This window comes from Heptranchias perlo, chromosome 41, assembly GCF_035084215.1.
Source record: "Heptranchias perlo isolate sHepPer1 chromosome 41, sHepPer1.hap1, whole genome shotgun sequence".
Lineage (NCBI taxonomy): Eukaryota > Metazoa > Chordata > Chondrichthyes > Hexanchiformes > Hexanchidae > Heptranchias > Heptranchias perlo.
In genome coordinates, this window is record NC_090365.1 from 8,088,487 (window position 1) to 8,110,668 (window position 22,182).

General features: G+C 41.0%; 1 protein-coding gene across 1 annotated transcript in view; it reads left to right on the plus strand.

Moving 5' to 3' along the window:
- Positions 1-527: 527 nt before the first annotated feature.
- The window catches only part of LOC137306010 (hepatocyte nuclear factor 3-beta-like), a 74,107-nt gene continuing 52,452 nt past the window's right edge, over positions 528-22,182 (plus strand). Inside the window, exon 1 of the mRNA XM_067975021.1 lies at positions 528-1,033. Within this exon, the coding sequence (XP_067831122.1) occupies positions 962-1,033 (72 nt within the window). The 5' untranslated portion in view covers positions 528-961. The remainder of the gene's footprint in view (positions 1,034-22,182) is intronic.

Here is a 22,182-nt window from a genome sequence, read left to right on the forward strand (position 1 = left end):
ACACACACACACTCACTCACTCACAACTTACACACCGACCGCTTGGATTATGACGGGCAGGGAATTCTGAGTGCTGGCTTTTAGTGCGACCAGTTCATCGGCAGGTGAAACACTCAACATTTCGTGGAGAATCGAAGAGTCTCATTATTTTTTTTTTGGGTGGGGGGAGCGGGGTGGTGGGACAGACTACGAGCAGGGTATGGTTTTAATTCATACTTTAAATGGTCGAATGCACTCGACAGGACTGCACGTACCCAGCTGGCAGCGATTGATAATGTTCCCACCCTGGGCTTATTTCCACTCTAGGTTTTGTACTTTACTCTTTGGATCAGCAGCCCTGATACAGGTCATGTAGGAGGCAATTCGCCACTGTGGCCACCAGGGGGGCCCCCCCACCACATGTTGTCTACTCCCCATCCTGAATTTCCTCCCACACCAGGACGGTTGGTCTCCTGGCATCACATCTCAGCACTTGGGTTAATCAGTAAACTTTCCAACAGTCACACACTTGTATCCCAGAGGCTGTCTCAGACCAGAGAGAGAGAGAGAGAAAAAAAAAAGAGCTCCAAAGAAAAACACAGGAGATCTAACCTCCACCCCTCCCAAAACCAAAAGAGACCTGGGACTGGGTCCCATCAACATCTGGGCAAGTCTGAGAAACTTCGGACTTTACGGCGATCAGTGTGCCAGACTTCGGGGTGGGTGGGTGCGCTGGAAGTCGGAGCTGGATCCTTTCGAATCGGACTGTCTCGGACTCTCCCCTGCTCTAATTCTGCTGAAGGTCCTGCATCTGAGGAGGTGGGAGAGCTTCGTGTCTCCGAGACTCCAGCGTTTCTCTGCCAGGTGAAGTCTAACCAAGTCCTGGGGCGAGGGATTGGAATACAGTTTGGAGCCAGAGGTGCACTTTATTCACTCCAATCTCCCTCCTGTTTTGTTTTTTTTTTAAAAAAAAAGAAAAGACATGTTGGGCTCAGTGAAAATGGAATCACATGAAATGCCAGAGTGGAGCAGTTTGTATTCAGACCCCGGCGAGGTCAGTATAAAGCATTGATGATCGGTGCTCACCTGTCACAGTGTTGAGTTACTCACTGTGTTTAAGCAGCTTTCAATCGGTTTACTAAACCTTATATTTCATTTAGAGGCTTTATAGGACTCTGAAGCAAGAGAAGGTGCTTTATTGGTCTCTGAATTTGAGAAATAAGGAGTTTGTTTTCTGTTCCTGAATCGGCAGAAGGAGCTTATTGTTTCTTGTTCAATTTCAAGCTTCATGAGTTCCAACATCTTCAGTACTTGTGAAGACTGAACATGTGGCTGAAAAAAAGCTCAAACCGTCACTCCCGCAAAGAGTTCGAACAAACTCCATCAAAGTGTCAGCTTCAAAAGGATTTCAATCTTAAAATTGCAGACATTTCACTGATTTCAACCCTGAACTCGATAGTTTCACTTGCAACGGTTCACACTGGCTGGAGATAAATGTTAATTGATGCTGTTTCACTGGATGATGAGAAATGTTCAGTGTGTCTCTGAGTGTGTTTCTATCAGTGTGTCTCTGAGTGTTTATATCAGTGTGTCTCTGTGTGTGTTTATATCAGTGTGTCACTGAGTGTTTATATCAGTGTGTCTCTGTGTGTGTTTATATCAGTGTGTCTCTGTGTGTGTTTATATCAGTGTGTCTCTGTGTGTGTTTATATCAGTGTGTCTCTGTGTGTGTTTATATCAGTGTGTCTCTGTGTGTGTTTATATCAGTGTGTCTCTGTGTGTGTTTCTATCCGTGTGTCGCTGTGTGTGTTTCTATCAGTGTGTCTCTGTGTGTGTTTATATCAGTGTGTCTCTGTGTGTGTTTATATCAGTGTGTCTCTGTGTGTGTTTCTATCCGTGTGTCGCTGTGTGTGTTTCTATCAGTGTGTCGCTGTGTGTGTTTCTATCAGTGTGTCTCTGTGTGTGTTTATATCAATGTGTCGCTGTGTGTGTTTCTATCAGTGTGTCACTGTGTGTGTTTATATCAATGTGTCACTGTGTGTGTTTCTATCAGTGTGTCACTGTGTGTGTTTATATCAATGTGTCACTGTGTGTGTTTCTATCAGTGTGTCGCTGTGTGTGTTTCTATCAGTGTGTCGTTGTGTGTGTTTCTATCAGTGTGTCTCTGTGTGTGTTTATATCAGTGTGTCACTGTGTGCTAATATCAGTGTGTCACTGTGTGTGTTTCTATCAGTGTGTCACTGTGTGTGTTTATATCAGTGTGTCACTGTGTGTTTCTATCAGTGTGTCACTGTGTGTGTTTATATCAGTGTGTCACTGTGTGTGTTTATATCAGTGTGTCACTGTGTGTTTCTATCAGTGTGTCACTGTGTGTGTTTATATCAGTGTGTCACTGTGTGTGTTTATATCAATGTGTTGCTGTGTGTTTTTATATCAGTGTGTCGCTGTGTGTGTGTTTATATCAGTGCGTCTCTGTGTGTGTTTATATCAGTGTGTCGCTGTGTGTGTTTATATCAGTGTGTCTCTGTGTGTGTTTATATCAGTGTGTCTCTGTGTGTGTTTCTATCCGTGTGTCGCTGTGTGTGTTTCTATCAGTGTGTCGCTGTGTGTGTTTCTATCAGTGTGTCTCTGTGTGTGTTTATATCAATGTGTCGCTGTGTGTGTTTATATCAATGTGTCACTGTGTGTGTTTCTATCAGTGTGTCACTGTGTGTGTTTATATCAATGTGTCACTGTGTGTGTTTCTATCAGTGTGTCGCTGTGTGTGTTTCTATCAGTGTGTCGCTGTGTGTGTTTCTATCAGTGTGTCTCTGTGTGTGTTTATATCAGTGTGTCACTGTGTGCTAATATCAGTGTGTCACTGTGTGTGTTTCTATCAGTGTGTCACTGTGTGTGTTTATATCAGTGTGTCACTGTGTGTTTCGATCAGTGTGTCACTGTGTGTGTTTATATCAGTGTGTCACTGTGTGTGTTTATATCAGTGTGTCACTGTGTGTTTCTATCAGTGTGTCACTGTGTGTGTTTATATCAGTGTGTCACTGTGTGTGTTTATATCAATGTGTTGCTGTGTGTTTTTATATCAGTGTGTCGCTGTGTGTGTGTTTATATCAGTGCGTCTCTGTGTGTGTTTATATCAGTGTGTCGCTGTGTGTGTTTATATCAGTGTGTCACTGTGTGTGTTTATATCAGTGTGTCGCTGTGTGTGTTTATATCAGTGTGTCGCTGTGTGTATTTATATCAGTGTGTCTCTGTGTGTGTTTATATCAGTGTGTCGCTGTGTGTGTTTATATCAGTGTGTCACTGTGTGTGTTTATATCAGTGTGTCACTGTGTGTGTTTCTATCAGTTTGTCACTGTGTGCATTTCTATCAGTGTGTCACTGTGTGTGTTTCTATCAGTGCGTCACTGTGCGTGTTTATATCAGTGTGTCACTGTGTGTTACATCAGTGTGTCGCTGTGTGTGTTTATATCAGTGTGTCACTGTGTGTGTTTATATCAGTGTGTCACTGTGTGTTACATCAGTGTGTCGCTGTGTGTGTTTATATCAGTGTGTCACTGTGTGTGTTGATATCAGTGTGTCAATGGGCGTGTTTATATCAGTGTGTCACTGTACGTATTTCTGTCATTGCGTCACTGTGTGTGTTTATATCAGTGTGTCACTGTGTGTGTTTCTATCAGTTTGTCACTGTGTGCATTTCTATCAATGTGTCAATGTGTGTTTATATCAGTGTGTCACTGTGAGTGTTCATATCAGTGTGTCGCTTTGTGTGTTTCCACCATTGTGTCGCTGTGCGTGTTTATATCAGTGTGTCACTGTGCGTGTTGGTATCAGTGTGTCACTGTGTGTTTCTATCAGTGTGTCGCTGTGTGTTTCTATCAGTGTGTCACTGTGTGTGTTTATATCAGTGTGTCACTGTGTGTCTTTTTATCAGTGTGCCACTGTGAGTGTTCATATCAGTGAGTTGCTGTGTGTTTCTATCATTGTGTCGCTGTGTGTTTCTATCAGTGTGTCACTGTGTGTGTTTATATCAGTGTTTCGTTGATTGTTTCTATCAGTGTGTCTCTATGTGTGTTTATATCAGTGTGTCACTGTGTGTGTTTATATCAGTGTGTCACTGTGTGTCTTTATATCAGTGTGTCGCTGTGTGTGTTTATATCAGCGTGTCACTGTGTTTGTTTATATGAGTGTGTCACTGTGCATGTTTATATCAGTTTGTCTCTGTGTGTCTTTATGTCAGTGTGTCACTGTGTGTTACATCAGTGTGTCGCTGTGTGTGTTTATATCAGTGTGTCACTGTGTGTGTTGATATCAGTGTGTCACTGTGTGTGTTGATATCAGTGTGTCACTGTGTTTGTTTATATCAGTGTATCACTGTGCGTATTTCTATCAGTTTGTCTCTGTGTGTCTTTATGTCAGTGTGTCACTGTGTGTTACATCAGTGTGTCGCTGTGTGTGTTTATATCAGTGTGTCACTGTGTGTGTTGATATCAGTGTGTCACTGTGCATGTTTATATCAGTGTGTCGCTGTGTGTGTTTCTATCAGTTTGTCTCTGTGTGTCTTTATATCAGTGTGTCACTGTGTGTTATATCAGTGTGTCGCTGTGTGTGTGTCTATCAGTTTGTCTCTGTGTGTCTTTATATCAGTGTGTCACTGTGTGTTACATCAGTGTGTTACTGTGTGTGTTTATATCAGTGTTTCGTTGAGTGTTTATATCAATGTGTCGCTGTGTGTGTTCATATCAGTGTCTCGCTGTGTGTATTTATATCACTGTGTCACTGTGCTTGTTTATATCAGTGTGTCGCTTTGTGTGTTTATATCAGTGTGTCACTGTGTGTGTTTATATCAGTGTGTCGCTGTGTGTGTTTCTATCAGTGTGTCTCTGTGTGTGTTTATATCAGTGTGTCACTGTGTGCTAATATCAGTGTGTCACTGTGTGTGTTTCTATCAGTGTGTCACTGTGTGTGTTTATATCAGTGTGTCACTGTGTGTTTCTATCAGTGTGTCACTGTGTGTGTTTATATCAGTGTGTCACTGTGTGTTTCTATCAGTGTGTCACTGTGTGTGTTTATATCAGTGTGTCACTGTGTGTTTCTATCAGTGTGTCACTGTGTGTGTTTATATCAGTGTGTCACTGTGTGTGTTTATATCAATGTGTTGCTGTGTGTTTTTATATCAGTGTGTCGCTGTGTGTGTGTTTATATCAGTGCGTCTCTGTGTGTGTTTATATCAGTGTGTCGCTGTGTGTGTTTATATCAGTGTGTCACTGTGTGTGTTTATATCAGTGTGTCGCTGTGTGTGTTTATATCAGTGTGTCGCTGTGTGTATTTATATCAGTGTGTCTCTGTGTGTGTTTATATCAGTGTGTCGCTGTGTGTGTTTATATCAGTGTGTCACTGTGTGTGTTTATATCAGTGTGTCGCTGTGTGTGTTTATATCAGTGTGTCGCTGTGTGTATTTATATCAGTGTGTCTCTGTGTGTGTTTATATCAGTGTGTCGCTGTGTGTGTTTATATCAGTGTGTCACTGTGTGTGTTTATATCAGTGTGTCACTGTGTGTGTTTCTATCAGTTTGTCACTGTGTGCATTTCTATCAGTGTGTCACTGTGCGTGTTTATATCAGTGTGTCACTGTGTGTTACATCAGTGTGTCGCTGTGTGTGTTTATATCAGTGTGTCACTGTGTGTGTTTATATCAGTGTGTCACTGTGTGTTACATCAGTGTGTCGCTGTGTGTGTTTATATCAGTGTGTCACTGTGTGTGTTGATATCAGTGTGTCAATGGGCGTGTTTATATCAGTGTGTCACTGTACGTATTTCTGTCATTGCGTCACTGTGTGTGTTTATATCAGTGTGTCACTGTGTGTGTTTCTATCAGTTTGTCACTGTGTGCATTTCTATCAATGTGTCAATGTGTGTTTATATCAGTGTGTCACTGTGAGTGTTCATATCAGTGTGCCACTTTGTGTGTTTCCACCATTGTGTCGCTGTGCGTGTTTATATCAGTGTGTCACTGTGCGTGTTGGTATCAGTGTGTCACTGTGTGTTTCTATCAGTGTGTCGCTGTGTGTTTCTATCAGTGTGTCACTGTGTGTGTTTATATCAGTGTGTCACTGTGTGTCTTTTTATCAGTGTGCCACTGTGAGTGTTCATATCAGTGAGTTGCTGTGTGTTTCTATCATTGTGTCGCTGTGTGTTTCTATCAGTGTGTCACTGTGTGTGTTTATATCAGTGTTTTGTTGATTGTTTCTATCAGTGTGTCTCTATGTGTGTTTATATCAGTGTGTCACTGTGTGTGTTTATATCAGTGTGTCACTGTGTGTCTTTATATCAGTGTGTCGCTGTGTGTGTTTATATCAGCGTGTCACTGTGTTTGTTTATATGAGTGTGTCACTGTGCATGTTTATATCAGTTTGTCTCTGTGTGTCTTTATGTCAGTGTGTCACTGTGTGTTACATCAGTGTGTCGCTGTGTGTGTTTATATCAGTGTGTCACTGTGTGTGTTGATATCAGTGTGTCACTGTGTGTGTTGATATCAGTGTGTCACTGTGTGTGTTGATATCTGTGTGTCACTGTGTTTGTTTATATCAGTGTATCACTGTGCGTATTTCTATCAGTTTGTCTCTGTGTGTCTTTATGTCAGTGTGTCACTGTGTGTTACATCAGTGTGTCGCTGTGTGTGTTTATATCAGTGTGTCACTGTGTGTGTTGATATCAGTGTGTCACTGTGCATGTTTATATCAGTGTGTCGCTGTGTGTGTTTCTATCAGTTTGTCTCTGTGTGTCTTTATATCAGTGTGTCACTGTGTGTGATATCAGTGTGTCGCTGTGTGTGTGTCTATCAGTTTGTCTCTGTGTGTCTTTATATCAGTGTGTCTCTGTGTGTGACATCAGTGTGTTACTGTGTGTGTTTATATCAGTGTTTCGTTGAGTGTTTATATCAGTGTGTCGCTGTGTGTGTTCATATCAGTGTCTCGCTGTGTGTATTTATATCACTGTGTCACTGTGCTTGTTTATATCAGTGTGTCGCTTTGTGTGTTTATATCAGTGTGTCACTGTGTGTGTTTATATCAGTGTGTCGCTTTGTGTGTTTATATCAGTGTGTCGCTGTGCGTGTTTATATCAGTGTCACTGTGCGAGTTTCTATCAGCGTGTCACTGTGTCTTTATATCAGTGTGTCACTATGCGAGTTTCTATCAGTGTGTCACTGTGTGTTTTTCTTTCAGTGTGTCACTGTGAGTGTTTATATCAGTGTGTCACTGTTTGTTTCTTTCAGTGTGTCGCTGAGTGTGTTTCTATCAGTGTGTCACTGTGTGTGTTTATATCAGTGTGTCACTGTGTGTGTTTCTATCAGTGTGTCACTGTGCGTCTTTACATCAGGGTGTCACTGTGGGTTTTTCTTTCAGTGTGTCACTGTGTGTGTTTAAATCAGTGTGTCACTGGGCATGTATATATCAGTGTGTCAATGTGTGTCTTTATATCAGTGTGTCACTGTGCGTGTTTATATCAGTGTGTCACTGTATGTGTTTACATCAGTGTGTCACTGTATGTGTTTATATCAGTGTGTCACTGTGTGTGTTTATATCAGTGTGTCACTGTGCTTGTTTAAATCAGTGTGTCACTGTGTGCGTTTCTATCAGTGTGTCTCTGTGTGCGTTTCTATCAGTGTGTCAATGTGTGTCTTTATATCAGTGTGTCACTGTGCATGTTTATATCAGTTTGTCTCTGTGTGTCTTTATGTCAGTGTGTCACTGTGTGTTACATCAGTGTGTCGCTGTGTGTGTTTATATCAGTGTGTCACTGTGTGTGTTGATATCAGTGTGTCACTGTGTGTGTTGATATCAGTGTGTCACTGTGTGTGTTGATATCAGTGTGTCACTGTGTTTGTTTATATCAGTGTATCACTGTGCGTATTTCTATCAGTTTGTCTCTGTGTGTCTTTATGTCAGTGTGTCACTGTGTGTTACATCAGTGTGTCGCTGTGTGTGTTTATATCAGTGTGTCACTGTGTGTGTTGATATCAGTGTGTCACTGTGCATGTTTATATCAGTGTGTCGCTGTGTGTGTTTCTATCAGTTTGTCTCTGTGTGTCTTTATATCAGTGTGTCACTGTGTGTTATATCAGTGTGTCGCTGTGTGTGTGTCTATCAGTTTGTCTCTGTGTGTCTTTATATCAGTGTGTCTCTGTGTGTGACATCAGTGTGTTACTGTGTGTGTTTATATCAGTGTTTCGTTGAGTGTTTATATCAGTGTGTCGCTGTGTGTGTTCATATCAGTGTCTCGCTGTGTGTATTTATATCACTGTGTCACTGTGCTTGTTTATATCAGTGTGTCGCTTTGTGTGTTTATATCAGTGTGTCACTGTGTGTGTTTATATCAGTGTGTCGCTTTGTGTGTTTATATCAGTGTGTCGCTGTGCGTGTTTATATCAGTGTCACTGTGCGAGTTTCTATCAGCGTGTCACTGTGTCTTTATATCAGTGTGTCACTATGCGAGTTTCTATCAGTGTGTCACTGTGTGTTTTTCTTTCAGTGTGTCACTGTGAGTGTTTATATCAGTGTGTCACTGTTTGTTTCTTTCAGTGTGTCGCTGAGTGTGTTTCTATCAGTGTGTCACTGTGTGTGTTTATATCAGTGTGTCACTGTGTGTGTTTCTATCAGTGTGTCACTGTGTGTGTTTAAATCAGTGTGTCACTGGGCATGTATATATCAGTGTGTCAATGTGTGTCTTTATATCAGTGTGTCACTGTGCGTGTTTATATCAGTGTGTCACTGTATGTGTTTACATCAGTGTGTCACTGTATGTGTTTATATCAGTGTGTCACTGTGTGTGTTTATATCAGTGTGTCACTGTGCTTGTTTAAATCAGTGTGTCACTGTGTGCGTTTCTATCAGTGTGTCTCTGTGTGCGTTTCTATCAGTGTGTCAATGTGTGTCTTTATATCAGTGTGTCACTGGGCGTGTTTATATCAGTGTGTCACTGTGCGTATTTCTGTCAGTGCGTCACTGTGTGTGTTTATATCAGTTTGTCTCTTTGTGTGTTTCTATCAGTTTGTCTCTTTGTGACTTTCTATCATTGCGTCGCTGTGTGCGTTTGTATCAGTGTGTCACTGTGTGTGTTTCTGTCAGTGTGTCACTGTGCTTTTTTGTATCAGTGAGTCGATGTGTGTATTTATATCAGTGTGTCACTGCGCTTGTTCATATCAGTGTGTCGCTGTGTGTGTTTATACCAGTGTCTTGCTGTGTGTGTTTATATCAGTGGGTCGCTGTGTGTGTTTATATCAGTGTGTCACTGTGTTTGATTATATCAATGTGTCACTGTGTGTGTTTCTGTCAGTGTGTCACTGTGTGTGTTGATAGCAGTCTGTCACTGTGTGTGATTATATCAGTGTGTCACTGTGTGAATTTCTATCAGTGTCTCACTTTGTGTGTTTGTATCAGTGTGTCACTGTGCTTGTTTATATCAGTGTGTCTCTGTGTGTGTTTCTATCAGTGTGTCTGTGTGTGTGTTTCTATCAGTGTGTCGCTGTGTGTATTTATATCAGTGTGTCACTGTGTGTGTTTATATCAGTGTGTCGCTTTGTGTGTTTATATCAGTGTGTCACTGTGTGAGTTTCTATCAGCGTGTCATTGTGTGTGTTTATACCATTGTGTCACTGTGTGTCTTTATATCAGTGTGTCACTGTGTGTTTTTCTATCAGTGTGTCGCTGTGCTTGTTTATATCAGTGTGTCACTGTGTGTCTTTATATCAGTGTGTCACTGTGTGTATTTATATCAGTGTGTCATTGTGCTTGTTTATATCAGTGTGTCACTGTGTGTCTTTATATCAGTGTGTCACTGTGTGTATTTATATCAGTGTGTCATTGTGCTTGTTTATATCAGTGTGTCACTGTGTGAATTTCTATCAGTGTCTCACTTTGTGTGTTTGTATCAGTGTGTCACTGTGCCTGTTTATATCAGTGTGTCTCTGTGTGTGTTTATATCAGTGTGTCGCTTTGTGTGTTTATATCAGTGTGTCGCTGTGCGAGTTTCTATCAGCGTGTCATTGTGTGTGTTTATACCAGTGTGTCACTGTGTGTGTTGATATCAGTGTGTCAATGGGCGTGTTTATATCAGTGTGTCACTGTACGTATTTCTGTCATTGCGTCACTGTGTGTGTTTATATCAGTGTGTCACTGTGTGTGTTTCTATCAGTTTGTCACTGTGTGCATTTCTATCAATGTGTCAATGTGTGTTTATATCAGTGTGTCACTGTGAGTGTTCATATCAGTGTGTCGCTTTGTGTGTTTCCACCATTGTGTCGCTGTGCGTGTTTATATCAGTGTGTCACTGTGCGTGTTGGTATCAGTGTGTCACTGTGTGTTTCTATCAGTGTGTCGCTGTGTGTTTCTATCAGTGTGTCACTGTGTGTGTTTATATCAGTGTGTCACTGTGTGTCTTTTTATCAGTGTGCCACTGTGAGTGTTCATATCAGTGAGTTGCTGTGTGTTTCTATCATTGTGTCGCTGTGTGTTTCTATCAGTGTGTCACTGTGTGTGTTTATATCAGTGTTTCGTTGATTGTTTCTATCAGTGTGTCTCTATGTGTGTTTATATCAGTGTGTCACTGTGTGTGTTTATATCAGTGTGTCACTGTGTGTCTTTATATCAGTGTGTCGCTGCGTGTGTTTATATCAGCGTGTCACTGTGTTTGTTTATATGAGTGTGTCACTGTGCATGTTTATATCAGTTTGTCTCTGTGTGTCTTTATGTCAGTGTGTCACTGTGTGTTACATCAGTGTGTCGCTGTGTGTGTTTATATCAGTGTGTCACTGTGTGTGTTGATATCAGTGTGTCACTGTGTGTATTGATATCAGTGTGTCACTGTGTTTGTTTATATCAGTGTATCACTGTGCGTATTTCTATCAGTTTGTCTCTGTGTGTCTTTATGTCAGTGTGTCACTGTGTGTTACATCAGTGTGTCGCTGTGTGTGTTTATATCAGTGTGTCGCTGTGTGTGTTTCTATCAGTTTGTCTCTGTGTGTCTTTATATCAGTGTGTCACTGTGTGTTATATCAGTGTGTCGCTGTGTGTGTGTCTATCAGTTTGTCTCTGTGTGTCTTTATATCGGTGTGTCACTGTGTGTTACATCAGTGTGTTACTGTGTGTGTTTATATCAGTGTTTCGTTGAGTGTTTATATCAGTGTGTCGCTGTGTGTGTTCATATCAGTGTCTCGCTGTGTGTATTTATATCACTGTGTCACTGTGCTTGTTTATATCAGTGTGTCGCTTTGTGTGTTTATATCAGTGTGTCACTGTGTGTGTTTATATCAGTGTGTCGCTTTGTGTGTTTATATCAGTGTGTCGCTGTGCGTGTTTATATCAGTGTCACTGTGCGAGTTTCTATCAGCGTGTCACTGTGTGTTTCTATCAGTGTGTCACTGAGTCTTTATATCAGTGTGTCACTATGCGAGTTTCTATCAGTGTGTCACTGTGTGTTTTTCTTTCAGTGTGTCACTGTGAGTGTTTATATCAGTGTGTCACTGTTTGTTTCTTTCAGTGTGTCGCTGAGTGTGTTTATATCAGTGTGTCACTGTGTGTGTTTATATCAGTGTGTCACTGTGTGTGTTTCTATCAGTGTGTCACTGTGCGTGCTTACATCAGGGTGTCACTGTGGGTTTTTCTTTCAGTGTGTCACTGTGTGTGTTTAAATCAGTGTGTCACTGGGCGTGTATATATCAGTGTGTCAATGTGTGTCTTTATATCAGTGTGTCACTGGGCGTGTTTATATCAGTGTGTCACTGTATGTGTTTACATCAGTGTGTCACTGTATGTGTTTATATCAGTGTGTCACTGTGTGTGTTTATATCAGTGTGTCACTATGTGTGTTTATATCAGTGTGTCACTGTGTGTGTTTCTATCATTTTGTCACTGTGTGCGTTTCTATCAGTGTGTCTCTGTGTGCGTTTCTATCAGTGTGTCAATGTGTGTCTTTATATCGGTGTGTCACTGGGCGTGTTTATATCAGTGTGTCACTGTGCGTATTTCTGTCAGTGCGTCACTGTGTGTGTTTATATCAGTTTGTCTCTTTGTGTGTTTCTATCAGTTTGTCTCTTTGTGACTTTCTATCATTGCGTCGCTGTGTGTGTTTGTATCAGTGTGTCACTGTGTGTGTTTCTGTCAGTGTGTCACTGTGCTTTTTTGTATCAGTGAGTCGATGTGTGTATTTATATCAGTATGTCACTGTGTGTGTTTCTATCAGTGTGTCACAGCGCTTGTTCATATCAGTGTGTCGCTGTGTGTGTTTATACCAGTGTCTTGCTGTGTGTGTTTATATCAGTGGGTCGCTGTGTGTGTTTATATCAGTGTGTCACTGTGTTTGATTATATCAGTGTGTCACTGTGTGTGTTTCTGTCAGTGTGTCACTGTGTGTGTTGATAGCAGTCTGTCACTGTGTGTGATTATATCAGTGTGTCACTGTGTGAATTTCTATCAGTGTCTCACTTTGTGTGTTTGTATCAGTGTGTCACTGTGCTTGTTGATATCAGTGTGTCTCTGTGTGTGTTTCTATCAGTGTGTCTCTGTGTGTGTTTCTATCAGTGTGTCTCTGTGTGTGTTTCTATCAGTGTGTCTCTGTGTGTGTTTCTATCAGTGTGTCTCTGTGTGTGTTTCTATCAGTGTGTCGCTGTGTGTATTTATATCAGTGTGTCACTGTGTGTGTTTATATCAGTGTGTCGCTTTGTGTGTTTTATTCAGTGTGTCACTGTGCGAGTTTCTATCAGCGTGTCATTGTGTGTGTTTATACCAGTGTGTCACTGTGTGTCTTTATATCAGTGTGTCACTGTGTGTTTTTCTATCAGTGTGTCGCTGTGCTTGTTTATATCAGTGTGTCACTGTGTGTCTTTATATCAGTGTGTCACTGTGTGTATTTATATCAGTGTGTCATTGTGCTTGTTTATATCAGTGTGTCACTGTGTGTCTTTATATCAGTGTGTCACTGTGTGTATTTATATCAGTGTGTCATTGTGATTGTTTATATCAGTGTGTCACTGTGTGAATTTCTATCAGTGTCTCACTTTGTGTGTTTGTATCAGTGTGTCACTGTGCTTGTTTATATCAGTGTGTCTCTGTGTGTGTTTCTATCAGTGTGTCGCTTTGTGTGTTTATATCAGTGTGTCACTGTGCGAGTTTCTATCAGCGTGTCATTGTGTGTGTTTATACCAGTGTGTCACTGTGTGTCTTTATATCAGTGTGTCACTGTGTGTTTTTCTATCAGTGTGTCACTGTGCGTGTTTGCATCAGTTTGTCACTGTGTGTGTTTATATCAGTGTGTCACTCTGTGTGTTTCTATCAGTCTGTCTCTCTGTGTGTTTCTATCAGTGTGTCACTGTGTGTCTTTATATCAGTGTGTCACTGGGCGTGTTTATATCAGTGCGTCACTTTGCGTGTTTATATCAGTGTGTTGATGTGTGTGTTTCTATCAGTGTGCCGCTGTGTGTGTTTATATCATTGTTTCACTGTGTGTGTTTCTATCAGTGTGTCACTGTGCTTGTTTATATCAGTGTTTCACTGTGCGTGTTTCTATCAGTGTGTCACTGTGTGTGTTTCTATCAGTGTGTCACTGTGTGTATTTATATCACTGTGTCTCTGTGTGTGTTTCTATCAGTGTGTCGCTGTGTGTATTTATATCAGTGTGTCGCTGTGTGTGTTTCTATCAGTGTGTCACTGTGCTTGTTTATATCAGTGTGTCGCTGTGCGTGTTCATATCAGTGTGTCACTGTGTGTGTTTATGTCAGTGTGTCACTGTGTGTGTTTACATAAGTGTGTCACTGTGCTTGTTTGTATCAGTGAGTCGATGTGTGTTTTTATATCAGTGTGTCACTGCGCTTGTTTATATCAGTGTGTCACTGTGTGTGTTTCTGTCAGTGTGTCACTGTGTGTGTTTACATAAGTGTGTCACTGTGCGTGTTTCTGTCAGTGTGTCACTGTGTGTCTTTCTATCAGTGTGTCACTGTGTGTGTTTATATCAGTGTGTCACTGTGTGCGATTATATCAGTGTGTCACTGTGTGTGTTTATATCAGTGTGTCGCTGTGTGTGTTTCTATCAGTGTTTCGCTGTGTGTGTTTATGTCAGTCTGTCAATGTGTGTGATTATATCAGTGTGTCACTGTGTTTGATTATATCAGTGTGCCACTGTGTGTGTTTCTGTCAGTGTGTCGCTGTGTGTGTTTCTATCAGTTTGTCACTGTGTGTGATTATATCAGTGTGTCACTGTGTGTCTTTATATCAGCGTCTCACTTTGTTTGTTTATATAAGTGTGTCAATGTTTTTGTTTCTATCGGTGTGTCACTGTGTGTGTCTATGTCAGTGTGTCACTGTGTGCTTTTCTTTCAGTGTGTCGCTGTGTGTTTTTCTGTCAGTGTGTCACTGTTTGATTATATCAGTGTGTCACTGTGTGTGTTTCTATCGGTGTGTCACTGTGTGTGTTTCTATCAGATTGTCAGTGTGTGCATTTCTATCAGTGTGTCAATGTGTGTGTTTATATCAGTGTGTCACTGGGCATGTTACTATCAGTGTGTCACTGTGCGTATTTCTGTCAGTGCGTCACTGTGCCTGTTTATATCAGTGTGTTGATGTGTGTGTTTCTGTCAGTGTGTCACTGTGTGTGTTTATATCAGTTTGTCTCTTTGTGTGTTTATATCAGTGTGTCGCTGTGTGTGTTTATATCTGTGTGTCACTGTGCTTGTTTATACCAGTGTGTCACTGTGTGTGTTTATATCTGTGTGTCACCGTGTATGTTTCTGTCAGTGTGTCACTGTTCTTGTTTATATCAGTGTGTCACTGTGTGTGTTTCTGTCAGTGTGTCACTGTGTGTATTTATATAAGTGTGTCACTGTGCGAGTTTCTATCAGCGTGTCATTGTGTGTGTTTATACCAGTGTGTCACTGTGTGTCTTTATATCAGTGTGTCACTGTGTGTTTTTCTATCAGTGTGTCACTGTGCGTGTTTGCATCAGTGTGTCGCTTTGTGTGTTTATATCAGTGTGTCACTGTGCGAGTTTCTATCAGCGTGTCATTGTGTGTGTTTATACCAGTGTGTCACTGTGTGTCTTTATATCAGTGTGTCACTGTGTGTTTTTCTATCAGTGTGTCACTGTGCGTGTTTGCATCAGTTTGTCACTGTGTGTGTTTATATCAGTCTGTCTCTCTGTGTGTTTCTATCAGTGTGTCACTGTGTGTCTTTATATCAGTGTGTCACTGGGCGTGTTTATATCAGTGCATCACTTTGCGTGTTTATATCAGTGTGTTGATGTGTGTGTTTCTATCAGTGTGCCGCTGTGTGTGTTTATATCATTGTTTCACTGTGTGTGTTTCTATCAGTGTGTCACTGTGCTTGTTTATATCAGTGTTTCACTGTGCGTGTTTCTATCAGTGTGTCACTGTGTGTGTTTCTATCAGTGTGTCACTGTGTGTATTTATATCACTGTGTCTCTGTGTGTGTTTCTATCAGTGTGTCGCTGTGTGTATTTATATCAGTGTGTCGCTGTGTGTGTTTCTATCAGTGTGTCACTGTGCTTGTTTATATCAGTGTGTCGCTGTGCGTGTTCATATCAGTGTGTCACTGTGTGTGTTTATGTCAGTGTGTCACTGTGTGTGTTTACATAAGTGTGTCACTGTGCTTGTTTGTATCAGTGAGTCGATGTGTGTTTTTATATCAGTGTGTCACTGCGCTTGTTTATATCAGTGTGTCACTGTGTGTGTTTCTGTCAGTGTGTCACTGTGTGTGTTTACATAAGTGTGTCACTGTGCGTGTTTCTGTCAGTGTGTCACTGTGTGTCTTTCTATCAGTGTGTCACTGTGTGTGTTTATATCAGTGTGTCACTGTGTGTGTTTATATCAGTGTGTCACTGTGTGCGATTATATCAGTGTGTCACTGTGTGTGTTTATATCAGTGTGTCGCTGTGTGTGTTTCTATCAGTGTTTCGCTGTGTGTGTTTATGTCAGTCTGTCAATGTGTGTGATTATATCAGTGTGTCACTGTGTGTGTTTCTGTCAGTGTGTCGCTGTGTGTGTTTCTATCAGTTTGTCACTGTGTGTGATTATATCAGTGTGTCACTGTGTGTCTTTATATCAGCGTCTCACTTTGTTTGTTTATATAAGTGTGTCAATGTTTTTGTTTCTATCGGTGTGTCACTGTGTGTGTCTATGTCAGTGTGTCACTGTGTGCTTTTCTTTCAGTGTGTCGCTGTGTGTTTTTCTGTCAGTGTGTCACTGTTTGATTATATCAGTGTGTCACTGTGTGTGTTTCTATCAGATTGTCAGTGTGTGCATTTCTATCAGTGTGTCAATGTGTGTGTTTATATCAGTGTGTCACTGGGCATGTTACTATCAGTGTGTCACTGTGCGTATTTCTGTCAGTGCGTCACTGTGCCTGTTTATATCAGTGTGTTGATGTGTGTGTTTCTGTCAGTGTGTCACTGTGTGTGTTTATATCAGTTTGTCTCTTTGTGTGTTTATATCAGTGTGTCGCTGTGTGTGTTTATATCAGTGTGTCACTGTGCTTGTTTATACCAGTGTGTCACTGTGTGTGTTTATATCAGTGTGTCACTGTGTGTGTTTATATCAGTGTGTCGCTGTGTGTGTTTATATCTGTGTGTCACCGTGTATGTTTCTGTCAGTGTGTCACTGTGCTTGTTTATATCAGTGTGTCACTGTGTGTGTTTCTGTCAGTGTGTCACTGTGTGTATTTATATAAGTGTGTCACTGTGCGTGTTTCTGTCAGTGTGTCGCTGTGTGTGTTCATATCAGTGTGTCGCAGTGTTTGTTTATATCAGTGTGTCGCAGTGTGTGTTTTTATCAGTGTGTCACTGTGTGTGTTTCTGTCAGTGTGTCTCTCTGTGTGTTTCTATCAGTGTGTTGCTGTGTGTATTTATATCAGTGTGTCACTGTGCTTGTTTATATCAGTGTGTCACTGTGTGTGTTTATATCAGTGTGTCACTGTGCGTGTTTAAATCAGTGTGTCACTGTGTCTGTTTATATCAGTCTGTCACTGTGTGTGATTATATCAGTGTGTCACTGTGCGTGTTTATATCAGTGTGTCGCTGTGAGTGTTTTTATCAGTGTGTCACTATGTGTGTTTATATCAGTGTTTCACTGTGCGTGTTTATATCAGTGTGTCACTATGTGTGTTTATATCAGTGTGTCACTGTGCGTGTTTAAATCAGTGTGTCACTGTGTGTGTTTATATCAGTGTGTCACTATGTGTGTTTATATCAGTGTGTCACTGTGCGTGTTTAAATCAGTGTGTCACTGTGTGTGTTTATATCAGTGTGTCACTATGTGTGTTTATATCAGTGTGTCGCTGTGTGTGTTACTGTTCGTGTGTCACTGTGTGTTTACATCAGTGTGTCACTGTGCTTGTTTATATCAGTGTGTCACTATGTGTGTTTATATCAGTGTGTCACTATGTGTGTTTATATCAGTGTGTCACTGTGTGTGTTTCTATCAGTCTGCCACTGTGTGTGTTTCTTTCAGTGTGTCACTGTGTGTCTTTATATCAGTGTGTCTCTGTGTGTGTCTCTGTCAGTGTGTCACTGTGTGTTTTTCTTTCAGTGTGTCACTGTGTGTCTTTATATCAGTGTGTCTCTGTGTGTGTCTCTGTCAGTGTGTCGCTGTGTGTGTCTCTGTCAGTGTGTCGCTGTGTGTGTTTCTATCAGTGTGTCACTGTGTGTCTTAATATCAGTGTGTCACTGTGCTTGTTTATATCAGTGTGTCACTGTGTGTGTTTATATAAGTGTGTCACTGTGTGTGTTTTGATCAGTGTGTCGCGGTGTGTGTTTATATCAGTGTGTCACTGTGTTTCTTTATATCAGACTGCCACTGTGTGTGTTTCTATCAGTGTGTCACTGTGCTTGTTTATATCAGTGTGTCACTATGTGTGTTTATATCAGTGTGTCGCTGTGTGTGTTTATATCAGTGTGTCGCGATGTGTGTTTATATCAGTGTGTCACTTTGTGTCTTTATATCAGACTGCCACTGTGTGTGTTTCTATCAGTGTGTCACTGTGCTTGTTTATATCAGTGTATCGCTGTGTGTGTCTATGTCAGTGTGTCACTGTGTGTTTTTCTTTCAGTGTGTCACTGTGTGTCTTTATATCAGTGTGTCACTGTGTGTGTTTATATCAGTGTGTCACTGTGTGTGTTTATATCAGTGTGTCACTGTGCGTGTTTAAATCAGTGTGTCACTGTGTGTGTTTATATCAGTGTGTCACTATGTGTGTTTATATCAGTGTGTCGCTGTGTGTGTTACTGTTCGTGTGTCACTGTGTGTTTACATCAGTGTGTCACTGTGCTTGTTTATATCAGTGTGTCACTATGTGTGTTTATATCAGTGTGTCACTATGTGTGTTTATATCAGTGTGTCACTGTGTGTGTTTCTATCAGTCTGCCACTGTGTGTGTTTCTTTCAGTGTGTCACTGTGTGTCTTTATATCAGTGTGTCTCTGTGTGTGTCTCTGTCAGTGTGTCACTGTGTGTTTTTCTTTCAGTGTGTCACTGTGTGTCTTTATATCAGTGTGTCTCTGTGTGTGTCTCTGTCAGTGTGTCGCTGTGTGTGTCTCTGTCAGTGTGTCGCTGTGTGTGTTTCTATCAGTGTGTCACTGTGTGTCTTAATATCAGTGTGTCACTGTGCTTGTTTATATCAGTGTGTCACTGTGTGTGTTTATATAAGTGTGTCACTGTGTGTGTTTTGATCAGTGTGTCGCGGTGTGTGTTTATATCAGTGTGTCACTGTGTTTCTTTATATCAGACTGCCACTGTGTGTGTTTCTATCAGTGTGTCACTGTGCTTGTTTATATCAGTGTGTCACTATGTGTGTTTATATCAGTGTGTCGCTGTGTGTGTTTATATCAGTGTGTCGCGATGTGTGTTTATATCAGTGTGTCACTTTGTGTCTTTATATCAGACTGCCACTGTGTGTGTTTCTATCAGTGTGTCACTGTGCTTGTTTATATCAGTGTATCGCTGTGTGTGTCTATGTCAGTGTGTCACTGTGTGTTTTTCTTTCAGTGTGTCACTGTGTGTCTTTATATCAGTGTGTCACTGTGTGTGTTTATATCAGTGTGTCACTGTGTGTGTTTCTATCAGTCTGCCACTGTGTGTGTTTCTTTCAGTGTGTCACTGTGTGTCTTTATATCAGTGTGTCTCTGTGTGTGTCTCTGTCAGTGTGTCACTGTGTGTTTTTCTTTCAGTGTGTCACTGTGTGTCTTTATATCAGTGTGTCTCTGTGTGTGTCTCTGTCAGTGTGTCGCTGTGTGTGTCTCTGTCAGTGTGTCGCTGTGTGTGTTTCTATCAGTGTGTCACTGTGTGTCTTAATATCAGTGTGTCACTGTGCTTGTTTATATCAGTGTGTCACTGTGTGTGTTTATATAAGTGTGTCACTGTGTGTGTTTTGATCAGTGTGTCGCGGTGTGTGTTTATATCAGTGTGTCACTGTGTTTCTTTATATCAGACTGCCACTGTGTGTGTTTCTATCAGTGTGTCACTGTGCTTGTTTATATCAGTGTGTCACTATGTGTGTTTATATCAGTGTGTCGCTGTGTGTGTTTATATCAGTGTGTCGCGATGTGTGTTTATATCAGTGTGTCACTTTGTGTCTTTATATCAGACTGCCACTGTGTGTGTTTCTATCAGTGTGTCACTGTGCTTGTTTATATCAGTGTATCGCTGTGTGTGTCTATGTCAGTGTGTCACTGTGTGTTTTTCTTTCAGTGTGTCACTGTGTGTCTTTATATCAGTGTGTCACTGTGTGTGTTTCTGTCAGTGTGTCACTGTGTATCTTTATATCAGTGTGTCACTGTGTGTGTTTATATCCGTGTGTCACTGTGTGTGTTTATATCAGTGTGTCACTGTGCTTGTTTCTATCAGTGTGTCACTATGTGTGTTTATATCAGTTTGTCACTGTGTGCGTTTCTATCATTGTGTCAATGTGTGTGTTTATATCAGTGTGTCACTGGGCGTGTTCTTTCAGTGTGTCACTGTGCGTATTTCTGTCAGTGCGTCACTGTGCTTGTTTGTATCAGTGAGTCAATGTGTGTATTTATATCAGTGTGTCACTGTGTGTGTTCATATAATTGTGTCACTGAGCGTGTTTCTGTCAGTGTGTCGCAGTGTTTGTTTGTATCAGTGTGTCGCTCTGTGTGTTTATATCAGTGTGTCACTGTGTGTGTTTCTGTCAGTGTGTCGCAGTGTTTGTTTATATCAGTGTGTCGCTGTGTGTGTTTATACCAGTTTGTCACTGTGTGTGTTTATATCAGTGTGTCACTGCGCTTGTTTATATCAGTGTCTCAATGTGTGTGTTTCTATCAGTTTCTCACTTTGTGTGTTCATATAAGTGTGTCACTGTTTGTGTTTATATCAGTGTGTCGCTGTGTGTTTATATCAGTGTGTCGCTGTGTGTTTTTCTTTCAGTGTGTCATTGTGTGTCTTTATATCAGTGTGTCACTGTGCTTGTTTATATCAGTGTGTCACTGTGCATGTTTCTATCAGTGTGTCACTATGTGTGTTTATATCAGTGTGTCACTGTGTGTGTTTCCATCAGTTTGTCACTGTGTGCGTTTCTATCAGTGTGTCAATGTGTGTGTTTATATCAGTGTGTCACTGTGTGCGTTTCTCTCAGTGTGTCACTGTGCTTGTTTATATCAGTGTGTCACTGTGCTTGTTTCTATCCGTGTGTCACTATTTGTGTTTATATCAGTTTGTCACTGTGTGCGTTTCTATCATTGTGTCAATGTGTGTGTTTATATCAGTGTGTCACTGGGCGTGTTCTTTCAGTGTGTCACTGTGCGTATTTCTGTCAGTGCGTCACTGTGCTTGTTTGTATCAGTGAGTCAATGTGTGTATTTATATCAGTGTGTCACTGTGTGTGTTCATATAATTGTGTCACTGAGCGTGTTTCTGTCAGTGTGTCGCAGTGTTTGTTTGTATCAGTGTGTCGCTCTGTGTGTTTATATCAGTGTGTCACTGTGTGTGTTTCTGTCAGTGTGTCGCAGTGTTTGTTTATATCAGTGTGTCGCTGTGTGTGTTTATACCAGTGTGTCACTGTGTGTGTTTATATCAGTGTGTCACTGCGCTTGTTTATATCAGTGTCTCAATGTGTGTGTTTCTATCAGTTTCTCACTTTGTGTGTTCATATAAGTGTGTCACTGTTTGTGTTTATATCAGTGTGTCACTGTGCATGTTTCTATCAGTGTGTCACTGTGTGTGTTTCCATCAGTTTGTCACTGTGTGCGTTTCTATCAGTGTGTCAATGTGTGTGTTTATATCAGTGTGTCACTGTGTGCGTTTCTATCAGTGTGTCAATGTGTGTGTTTATATCAGTGTGTCACTGGGCGTGTTCTTTCAGTGTGTCACTGTGCGTATTTCTGTCAGTGCGTCACTGTGCTTGTTTGTATCAGTGAGTCGATGTGTGTATTTATATCAGCGTGTCACTGCGCTTGTTTATATCAGTGTGTCACTGTGCGTGTTCATATAATTGTGTCACTGTGCGTGTTTCTGTCAGTGTGTCGCAGTGTTTGTTTATATCAGTGTGTCGCTCTGTGTGTTTTTATCAGTGTGTTACTGCGCTTGTTTAAATCAGTGTGTCACTGTGTGTGTTTATATCAGTGTGTCACTGTGTGTGTTTCTGTCAGTGTGTCGCTGTGTGTGTTTCCATCAGTGTGTCGCTGTGTGTGGTTATATCAGTGTGTCACTGTGTGTGTTTCTATCAGTGTCTCAATTTGTGTGTTTATATAAGTGTGTCACTGTGTGTGTTTATATCAGTGTGTCACTATGTGTGTTTATATCAGTGTGTCACTATGTGTGTTTATATCAGTGTGTCACTGTGTGTGTTTATATCAGTGTGTCACTGTGTGTCTTTATATCAGTGTGTCACTATGTGTGTTTATATCAGTGTGTCACTGTGTGTGTTTATATCAGTGTGTCACTGTGTGTCTTTATATCAGTGTGTCACTGCGCTTGTTTATATCAGTGTGTCAATGTGTGTGTTTCTATCAGTTTCTCACTTTGTGTGTTTATATAAGTGTGTCACTGTGTGTGTTTATATCAGTGTGTCACTATGTGTGTTTATATCAGTGTGTCACTATGTGTGTTTATATCAGTGTGTCACTGTGTGTGTCTATGTCAGTGTGTCACTGTGTGTTTTTCTTTCAGTGTGTCACTGTGTGTCTTTTT